Genomic DNA, 11,175 nt, shown 5'->3' with positions numbered 1-11,175 from the left:
TCTGCAAATAGCAGTCTTCTTCATCATAGCATTCATCCTTTTTCTCTCGTCATAATAGGGATGATGGCAATTTCTTCCAGTGTCCGTCTTGTAACTTATTGTATAATAATGTATACGGATTTTTTATTTAATTTGTCCCGCAAACATAAATTGACCAAATTACAGTGAACGAAACCTACGCGTGACGTCACGATGAAGTATAAATTTTACCATATCGTTACGTCACAAGCCCCCTCTCCTAAACTTTAAAGCAGTTAATCTTTGTCAATTTAGTTTTTCTGAAAGAGGAAAAAATACATGTCTAATACTTTTCAATTATCTAACTGAGGGGCTAATAAGATTCTTTCTTTTTATACCCAGTCATCATCCCTATTCGGGTCATACCGCGCAAAACAAAATAATGTACCGCCAGCAACCAAATTAAATGAACACTACTATTAACAAAGCTCCCGATCGGATCAAACACAGTGATTTAATATTAAGACTAAGCAAAGCAGCATATACACCACATTCTACTTGATTGATAAACATCAATATTATGAATGTTTAGAAAATATTTTTGAAACTCGTCGTTTCTTTAACATTTTTTTGCTCACCGTCATGGTGCCTGGGCCCCAATTGAGCTATTCACAATATTCGATTAATGAATGGAAATCGGATTAAAATGGCACTATTCGTATTCTGTAAATTAGAAATTCAGTACGGGGCGGAACGTTCAAAATCTCAAATGTATAGTCTCATTACTGCCGAAAAAGCAAGGAAGCTGAAAGAAAATACTTGCCTTGTGCCTGCAAATAATAGTGTACAATTTAATCCAATTACCATTCATTAATTAATCGGTTATTGTAAATAGCGGAATTGAGGCCCTCCCAGCTCGCTAGATGGCGGTGTAGCCCTCGCCTTAAAATGCTTAAAGCTTAATAAATATAAAGTAATAATGTTATAATTTGTAAACATTCCATTTATTATGAGATTTTTAAGTCGACTTAACATTAATGGCAAAGCAACGACTAAACCTTTAAAAAGATGCGAGGACCATCGTGTTAGGTTAATACATTGCGTGTCCGCGTGGCTGTGATATCCTAAGTTAACGCACATCGACAGCAATGAATGTAAATTCACGATAGTTCTCACTTCCAGTTTTAAATTAATAGCAGTCAATAAAAAAGTGATTCAATATTTAGTATCAGGAACACGGTTTAAATGTAACTTATATTGTATCGTAATATTAGTTTCCATTGAGTGAATGTCACTTCTATTTGTCTGGTTAATGTGACCTACTTAGGCAATATTTAGGCATAATTCCTATGCCTGACTACGGGTATCAATAACTAGATATTGTATTTTTCCTTTTATTAAAAAGGCAAGAAAGTGAGATTTTGTGCTATGTGCCAGATATAAAGGTTGAAACAGACTTATCACGACAAATACGACTCAAGTAATAATCGTATCGATCGTTACAAATATGTACAAAATGTGATTCTACCAAGCAAGCCTTATTTTAAAGGCTGGTAACGTAAGGCAGAAGAGACGAAGAAAACATACGAGAACTTTAAAAATCTATATTATTTTAGCAAGCTCGTCAGTATCTAAGTATTATTTGTATCAGCCCAGTTTTTTTACTATTCACGTACCAAAGCAACGGCTATTCCATTTGTGAGTGACCTCTATAACTAATAAGTGACATAGACCCAATGTGTAACGTGTCAGTCTACTTTAGCAAGACAACGCTGATATTGGCAAATTGTTTATACATAAGATCGTGACACGACTGATTTGTATAATACCCCGACATTAAAACTACCTAAAAATTATTGACTGATATTTATTATTCAGGTTTGAAATTTTAATCTTTTCTACCAACCGTAAAATTATGTAAATTAACACGAAATCTTTGCTCATAAGGTAATACCGAGATAGTATACATACAACAAATTAGACGTTAACCAAAATCAAAAAACCTGTAAGGGTTACTTTTCGGACACTTTATAGCGTCATACGTCCGAGTTTAAAATGAGGACTTATACCTCTTTCTTTTTCTTTGTGTATCTGTTTGTCGGGGTACTACTAAATACCACTTACATGTTGAATGCCTATGATAACTAAGTTTGGGCAGTGAATGCATCGTTCAGTAGTCAAGTGCCCACTCGTTGTCCTGAAGAAAAGCATCGACTACTTCCTTCATAGTGAAGTTAGGGATCAACTGGTCTGCTGTCAACTTCACGCGGGTCACCGGATCAAAATGGCCGACGCGCTGTCAAATAAAACGTAAATTTGGACACTTTTTTAATGAAAAGCAGTGTGGCTGTTGCATCGTTTGCCAAACTGTATTGGCAGTGGAAATGTTATTTGATATCTCTTTAGAGTTTAGACCCTACAACTCACTGAGAAACTTTTTTATATCATTTTTTTAAATGCACATTAAAAAAAGAGACAACATTATAAAAAGAAAGTTGGCAGTGAGTTGGGTATTTTTTAAATATAATAAATAATAGTACCTCCAAATGTTCTTCAATGTCTTTTTTCTCGTAAGTGATGCCACTCGGTGTGATAACTGGCTCGTTCAGAATCTCGAAACTTATTTTTCCACACAAATAATCTGGTACGTCACGTTTCTGTAATGAAATTTAAATTAAACAAAATTTATTTCGTCTTTTCATTAAAAGTAGCAATAAACTCTAATCTATAACAATTTAATGAAAAGCGAAATTAAAAATGATACGTACCCTTCTTCTCTCGTCCATTTTTGAAAATAAGTTATTTAATTCACTAGTGTAATTATTCTGTAAAGAAAGAAAGTAGGTATACAAAAGGCTGCAGGTAGGTTAAATTAAATTTTATTTCTAGCTGTTGCGGTGTACTTCGTTTGCCTCCATATTCATGCAACCCCCTAAAATTTACACTATTTTCCATTTCCCCTTGAAACTCTATTCAATCAGTTTTACGGTAGTAGGAATACAGGTGTGATTCCATTATCCTTGTATAACAATAAATTTTATTTTACTTACACATTCCTCTTCAATTTTCGGTATTTTATTATTAACCTCCTCTTCATTACTATTTTCTAACTTAATTGCTTCTATTCTACGTTGCATGTCTTCACTTATAAGTCTGTAAAATATTAAAAAGTTTGTATATGATACATATCATGGAGCGAGTCTGCTCTCGATGGCGTGCTATTGGGGAGGCCTAAGTCCAGCAGTGGACGATTATGGGCTGATGATATAATGATGACATATCAAGGTAACATTATTCGGAAAACAACAAACCTAGGTGACGCTTTCAATGTATAACAGTAATTCGTATTGCAAGTGATTGAATTTATTTGATGTCACTATAAGGGATGTCGTGGACGCTTTCCTGCAGAACGAGTGGGATCTCGGCTACTAAACAACGAATTGAATTCCTTAACTAAGTAATCATATACTATGCATTCAACATGTAAGATCTATTCAAATTTAAATATATAAAAGAGATGTCGTTATCCAAATTCCTTCGCGTGCGGTCGTACTCGAAGACTCTATCTCGCTGTAAATCTAAGTTACAGAAAAGTGTAATTCGGTGGGGCCGAATGTAATTAAGCCTTATTTAATAAAGTAGATATTAACTTAACTGCACGTTGTTGAAACGTTTTTGAAGACACCAAACCCTCTGAGTGCGACGTGTCGGAGTTCTATCCCCGCGTAGGACAAACATTTTCGTGATGTTATCCAAAGTCTGGGTGTCTATGTACATGTGTACTTGTAATGTTTGTGAAACCCCCCGCGGCACAAAGAATAATTTGGCTAATCTCGTTATTTTCGGAAGGAATAAATAAACAAATAAAAAGCTAACCTATTCAAATAAGCCTGAAGTTCAATTTCCTGTGCTATTCGCTTCTCCTCTTGTACGTTCCACCTCTTTTTCCTGGCGATACGTATCTGTGCGGCGATATCGTCACCGAAGTTCAGCTTCTGCTCTCTCGCCAAATCATTCGCTGAAACGAAAATTAAAATCACACTCAAATTCGCAAATGACAATATGTGAATACCTACACACATTTCACTCAAGAATTACAGGTAACGTATTCGTCTGATAGTCACCTTGACACACAAATATTATAATTATGATAATTGGATAACAAAAGGAATCCTTTAGACTGAGGGCTTTTTAGAGACATTAGTAGAATTAGCGTTGTTAATATCATGTTCAATTATAATTCCATTACAGAACATTATTTTTAACTAGTACTGTCAAACCAGAATTAAAATACGTCGAAATAATTAAGAGAAGTCGAAATAATTAGGTATTCTAATCACATGGTTTATGCATAACCTGGTGTCAGAGTTTAAACCACCCGTAGGCCTCTGGCACGGCATTACACACCACGAAAAAATCAGGCATGCAATTTCAATTTCCTTCACCATTCTCAATAAGTGATAATTATTTTTGCAATGCAGACAAACTTGAAATGATGTTGGTTTGTACTGCAATCCAAAACTATCAGAACTTTAGATTTGGCAACCCATTAACAATGCTACTGTCATGTAACTAATAAAGATGAAATCTGGCATTTTTAGACTTATATTGAATTAATTCAGATTTAAAAATAATCAAGAGTGAATCAGAGTAATGAGGTCAGAAGTTTATGACTTTTCTCACAAATGTATATCTATTTATACTCTACATAATAATTATTATATTAACTTAGAAAACTATAGTTAACTCCATTCACATAATATGAGTAATTACTACCTATCTGAATGTTTGTATCCAACATTTACATGATGCCATAACCAATTTATCTAAATGGCATTTGTTTTAGTTTATCAGATATATTTAAATAATTAGAAATTACATTCAGTAAACAAATATGTAAGGCAAACAGATTATTGGAGCATGAATGCAATTCTAAGATATTTTATGTGCATATCTTTGTGACATCTTTTACATGCGGCAGAAAATAAATCCAGGTATAGAAACTGAATATTTAAGTGTGTCCCACAGAACAAACACAGAACACGGATCAAACACAAAAACAAAGTAAGTAGATAACCAACTTCAGAACTACTACTACCTATAAAAGACTTCATAATGAATACTCACCACGGTGGAGATGTTTAATAGCCTCATCATAGCAATCCAGTTCAACCAGAGCCTGCCCCAAAAAGAAATGGCCTTTGACCTGATTGTTGTCTATGTCAAGTGCACGCCGGCAGTCCTGACAGGTCGCCTCCCACCGTTTCATCTTCAGGTGACATAGTGCCCTATTCGTAAAATATGTTGCAACTGAAGGGTTTTTAATCTGTAATTGCACAAAAATCATGCTTTAATCAATTCGCTCACATAGTAAAATAAAGATAAACAATCTTGGTGTAACTTTATGTCTAAACACTTAATTAAAAAATAAAATGGAACAATAAAGCCAATACCAAATCAAATATAAAAGTGAAATAAATCAGGCATTCATTTAATTATTCTGTGTGTGTTAAAAGTTACCAAGATTATGATTGATATTCATTACCTTTTTATGTACCTCAACAATTGGACTATTATTTGTACTATGTTATTCTACTTAAGCAGCAGATTATAATAATTAGTTGGTCTCAGTAAATTTAAGACATGACCAATAGGTCAGTAGGTAATATGAGAGGATATAAGGCTTCAGGTTAAAGAAAATCACTGTCAATCATTATACAATTAAAACGCAATTACCACCAGCCTGCTTTTCAATTTAATTTGCATAAATTGCTAAAAAATGTGATGGAAATAAAAAATTCAAGGCTTTGGTTATACAACATGCTATCTGACTACTTCGTGAAATACTTGCAAATTACGTAAAACCAAAATTTGTGTTATGCTCCAAGTCAATGGAAAATAAAATAATTATAACAAAGGTGGAATACGTTGTTGCCTTTGCCTTCATAAAGCAAACATAAGACGTAGAGAAAGGGCATTTTGTTTATGAAAATTAATGAATTACTTACAATAGCCTTTGTATAACAGTTCATAGCATCTTCATAACGCCTCAGACTAAATAATCTATTCCCTTGCTCCTTTAGCTCTTTATCTGTTAGGTTCGCCGTCGAATACATATGTTTACTCATTGTTTATGCAGTTTTAACACTTCGTTTAACTGATTTTTGTCACAGATATCATTCTTTAACTCAACAACCAATGTAGAATATTAACGCTACTGTTCTGAATAAACACCACGAAAAATACTGCGATTATTTTTCTTCTAGAAAAGTATGTTTGTCACTTTTGTCAGCGTTTGACATTTAATATTTTGTTTTTGACAGACACATTCCCACTACGGCGCACACAATCACACATTACCAAAGCAGCATATAGTCAACACGCACGCACATACTCTCGTCGTGAATGAGACATGAGTGAATGACAAAATGACGCGTTTAAATTTAGTGTTGCCCATGTACCCATGTACTGTGTTGTCTGTACAGAAATATCAGCGCGAAACATAAAACTATTTTGTAATTTTCACATATATCAAAGAAAGTGCCAATTATTCTGTTGGCGATGAAACTCGTAAAAATAAGTTGATCGAATGTTACTCAAATGCGGTGAATGTGACTAATTATTCACCTCGTCGATAGCGAGCACAAATATTTTCGACTGATCTTACTATCATCGAAAAATCTTATCTCTGATTTTAGTATTAATAAGTATTATGTGATTATTTGACTGATAGTATTATAAAAAATGTGATTGTGATAACATTACATCTAAGGCATTATGAAAAACCGATAAATACATGTTCAAAAGTATTTTTTTATAATTTTTGGTGAATTGTTTAGTAGGATATGAAGAGGAGTATGAAGAACTTATTACCAGTACCTACCTATTTACATTTTTATTTCATTAAGGTACTTTTCTTATTTAGGTACTTAGAAATGAACAGTTAAAAAATTTAAATACTTTTTTTTACTGGCTTAGGAAAAATATCGAAATATCGCATGGTAATAAGTATCCAAGTAGGTACCTTTATCTCCACCAAACTAAGTTTGCGCCTCACAAGAATGCGGGATGTACCCGTGTAGGTTTTTTTTTTAAATACCATAATTTTATTCTAAATAAGTTTATAGTTTATTCCTTTCACTCTTTCAAGCATGCTGTTCGTGGATACTTAAATGCGAAAACATGAAATTGTAGACTAATTGAGAGCCGATGATGAAAACCCAGTTCTAGTTGTTAGTTAACCACGCTCGCAAATGCAAATGTCGTTATAAAAACTTAATATCCACATCGAAAAGTTACAGTTAGTTATTGCACATTCCCCTTTCTATTAGGATTGTAGTTTTTGGTGATCAACAGCATAAAATACATTTATTAAAAACTAGCTATTGCCCGCGACTTCGTCCCCGTGGTTAGAATATATAAGTTATGATTTATATCTACCCTATTTTTTCCACATTTTCCATTGTATCTTCGCTCCTATTAGTCGCAGCGTGATAGTTTAGCCTAAAACCTTCCTCGATGAATGATCTATTGAACACAAAAATAATTTTTCGATTTGAACCAGTAGTTCCTGAGATTAGCGCGTTCAAACAAACAAACAAACAAACTCTTCAGCTTTATATATTAGTAGGTAAGTAGGTATAGGTATAGATTAAAACAGGAATAACATAATTTTTCACAAGCATTTATTTGTCTGTTTTTAATATTTTTCAAGTTACTACCATTAAGAGATATTGAAAAACATTCAAAGAGTGAAGCGGATACTTCGCGAATTGATCGCTCTGCACTCTGTTTACTCCAACAGGAAGTATATTCCCGTTTAGCCAAATAGACCTTACGGGAAACGTTAAACTTGACAGGTACCTAAAGTACATATAATTACAAGAGGTAAGATAGATAGAATAGATAGATAGAATACTCTTTATTGTACACCATAAGGAAAAACAATTTAGGTCAATACAAATAATATGATGAGTACAAAAGGCGGTCTTATCGCTAAAAAGCAATCTCTTCCAGACAACCTTTGGATGGAATCGAATTATGGAAGAATTTGAAACGGGGTAGTTAATGGCGTACATTTAGATAAATATATATATATACTACGTAAACATATTATTAGAACATAGAATAAACTAGGTAAATACTAAGAGTGATAGATATTAGAAAAATAAAATAAAATAATAATAGGTACCTACAGTGTGGTGACACGATTAACAAGCCAAGTAGTGGTCTTTCACCATTTTTTTAAAAACGGCAAGTGACTGCGCCCGTCTAATACTCACGGGCAATGCATTCCACAGACGTGTAGCTTGGACCGTGAAGGATTTGTCATAAAATGATGTCGAGTGCATTGGCATTTTCAGTTTTAGATTTTCCGATGACCTGAGAGATTTTGCATGTGTATCACAAATAAACTCAAAACGATTTTTGAGATAAAAAGGGGTTGTAGGGTGGAAAAGAATATTATAAAGCAAGGAAAGTATATGAGCATTCCGACGAAGTCTTATTGGAAGCCACTTGAGTTTTATGCGAAATTCTGAAACATGATCATACTTGCGCAAACCAAATATGAATCTTATACAGACATTCTGAAGACGTTCAAGTTTATTCAGCTGGTCCTCTCTGAGATCAAGATAGCTGGCATCAGCATAGTCAAGAACAGGGAGAAGAAGAGATTGTGCAAGCGCAATTTTTGTAGCAGTGGGTAGGAAATTCCGCAACCGTCTCAAGGATCCCGCAGACGCAAATAACCGCCTACTGGTTTCCTGCATCTGCAGATCCCAAGACATCCTACTATCCATATGTAGCCCAAGGTTCTTCACTGCGGGACTAAAGGGAATCTGGATTCCGTCGAAGATAACTTGGGGAAGCTGGAACCAGTCTATTTTCGAGACCATTCGTGAGCTACCTATGATAATAAGCTGAGTTTTTAAAGGGTTTATTTTAAGCCCATAACATCTACTCCACTCAGTTATATGTGATAGGTCTTTATTGATGTTTCCAATGGCTTGTGATAGTAGACACAAAGGAGCCTGTGAGTAGATTTGAAGATCATCTGCATAAAGGTGATAGGAAGAAAGGAGATTGTTGGTGATTGAATTTATAAAAATAGCGAAAAGTAATGGAGATAAAACGCCACCCTGCGGCACACCAGCGGTCGTATCGCACCATGACGAACATTTATCGTCAATACGAACACGTTGCCGGCGCCCGTACAGGTAACTGTGAAACCAGTCAATGGCCGTTGGAGATACATTAAGAGAGCTAAGCATACCAAGCAAAATGTCGAAATCAACGGTGTTAAAGGCATTACTAAAGTCTAGGAGAGCAAGAACCGTTAATTTCCCATTTTCCATGCCCAGCCTGATGTCATCCGTAATGTTAACCAAGGCTGTCAGGGTACTGTGACCAGGGCGGAAACCGGATTGGAAGGGATTAAGAAGTCTATTCTTGGATAGGAATGAACTTAACTGATTGTGAATAAGACGTTCTAGGACTTTGGATAGGAATGGTAATATGGATATGGGACGATACTCGGAAAAGGATTTAGGATTGGCTTTCTTTGGTAAAGGAGTAATTTGGGCTTCTTTCCAAGCGTCCGGAAAAACACCGCTGGATATGGAATAGTTCAGGAAATGGCATATGACAGGAAGGATTTCATCAAGGATAGGGAGGATCATTTTACGGCTGACACAGTCGCTTCCAACTGCATCAGAGGTAATGGATGCAATGCTCTTCCTAACATCACAAGCGGCAAATTGACTAAAGACGAAGGAAGAATAATCTGGGGTTGGAACACTAGAAAGAGTGTTTAAAGTATTTAGTTTTGTCATCCTATCAAAATTAGGAGACGAAGAGAAATGTTGGTTCAATGAGTCGATATTAACATCTTGAGAAATATTTTCATAGCGTGATTTTCCAATCCCCATTGATCTTAGAAATCTCCAGACCTTAGCCGGATCTTCGTTTTCAACTGATGCGTGAATGTGATGGCGTTGAGCATTCCTACACACCTTGTTGCAGTGATTTCGTACATTAACATATTTCTCCCAGTTCGCACGATCAGAGCAGGCCTTGTACCTCGACTTGGCTGCAACCTTCTTGCCCATTAGCAGCTTTATTTCCTCGGTGAGCCAAGGCGCAGGTAGATGCCTCACCTTAACTGAACGAACTGGAGCATGGACGTCGTACAGAGCGATTAGATTTCGTGAAAAAATCTCTACCTTTTCATCCATGCCTGGGGAATAAAGTAATGGCGACCAGTCAATATTAGCAGCATCCTCACGAAGTCTCCCAAGATCCATGCCACCAAAATTACGCTGCAGAAGAATTCTTGACTTTGCTTTAGGAGGACGGATTTTATATGAAAGAAATATAAGGTCATGATAGGAAAATGCATCAGCCGTACATTGGCCGTGTTTGGCCACGTGATCACAGGAAGAAACAAAAATTAAATCAAGAAGTGAGGGAGTAGAATGAGGAAAATGATGAGTTGCGTTAAGAGGAAGTATTGAAAGATTGCAAGAATTGACAATAGAGTTAAGAGACACAGATCGGTAATCATTTTTAAGAAGACAGGTGTTAAAATCACCCATGATTATAATGTGACTGTAAGAAGTTACCACGTTTTCTAAAATGTTTTCTAAGGAAGAAAAAAAGTTAGTACGCAAAGACGGACAGTAATAAACTCCAAGTAGAATTTTAGTGTGAGTCATTGTAAGTTCCAGGAAGAGATGTTCCCCGGCATTCGGTGGCGGAGGCTGCGCTGACACATTTAGAATTGAAAAGGAAATATAAGTCCGCAAATATATGGCAACACCACCACCGCCACCACTTGCGCGGTCGTTTCTAACTAACTGGAATCCTGGCAACGTGTAGATACTAGATGGGAGGCAAGGTTTGAGCCACGACTCAGAAACTAAAATTGCGTGAACATTCTTACAGTCAAAACTTGCCAGCATATCAGGAAAATGAGCCGGAATGCTCTGTGCGTTTATGTGAACTACATTAAAATTCCCAGGAACATCAGAAAAATGCGCAGTTAGTGTATCAGCTAGAGAGGGTAGACTTGTGAAGCTGTCGTCACTGTTACTAGCTGAATAGTAGACATCTGGTTCGCTACTATCATCACACGAAGAAGGCATAAAGAGTGTATAATGTGATAAAATAAATAAGTATGTTGTGTTAAGTTATAAATAAATAAAAATATATTAAAAG

At 35.5% G+C, this 11,175-nt stretch overlaps 1 protein-coding gene across 1 annotated transcript; it reads right to left on the bottom strand.

The window, feature by feature from the left end:
* Positions 1 to 578: 578 nt before the first annotated feature.
* Positions 579 to 6,348, bottom strand: LOC113494695 (E3 ubiquitin-protein ligase CHIP). Its single transcript, XM_026873118.1, has 7 exons — positions 5,967 to 6,348; positions 5,086 to 5,284; positions 3,835 to 3,976; positions 3,009 to 3,111; positions 2,727 to 2,783; positions 2,499 to 2,615; positions 579 to 2,254 (listed from the first exon to the last, which is right to left on the bottom strand). Exons 1-7 carry the CDS (start codon positions 6,084 to 6,086, stop codon positions 2,129 to 2,131), a joined length of 864 nt encoding a protein of 287 aa, XP_026728919.1. The 5' UTR covers positions 6,087 to 6,348; the 3' UTR covers positions 579 to 2,128.
* Positions 6,349 to 11,175: the final 4,827 nt, after the last annotated feature.

The sequence above is a fragment of the Trichoplusia ni genome, chromosome 6 (genome assembly GCF_003590095.1).
Source record: "Trichoplusia ni isolate ovarian cell line Hi5 chromosome 6, tn1, whole genome shotgun sequence".
NCBI classification, from domain to species: domain Eukaryota; kingdom Metazoa; phylum Arthropoda; class Insecta; order Lepidoptera; family Noctuidae; genus Trichoplusia; species Trichoplusia ni.
The sequence above is the reverse complement of the archived record's forward strand: the minus strand, read 5'-3'. Positions and strand labels throughout refer to the sequence as shown.

Coding starts and splice junctions, on each gene's coding strand:
- LOC113494695 (XM_026873118.1), bottom strand. CDS start 6,086: ATGAGTAAACATATGTATTCGACGGCGAACCTAACAGATAAAGAGCTA. Junction 3,112..3,834: donor CTTCAGGCTTATTTGAATAG/GTTAGCTTTTTA, acceptor AATATTTTACAG/ACTTATAAGTGAAGACATGC. Junction 2,255..2,498: donor ACATTGAAGAACATTTGGAG/GTACTATTATTT, acceptor TTTATTTGACAG/CGCGTCGGCCATTTTGATCC.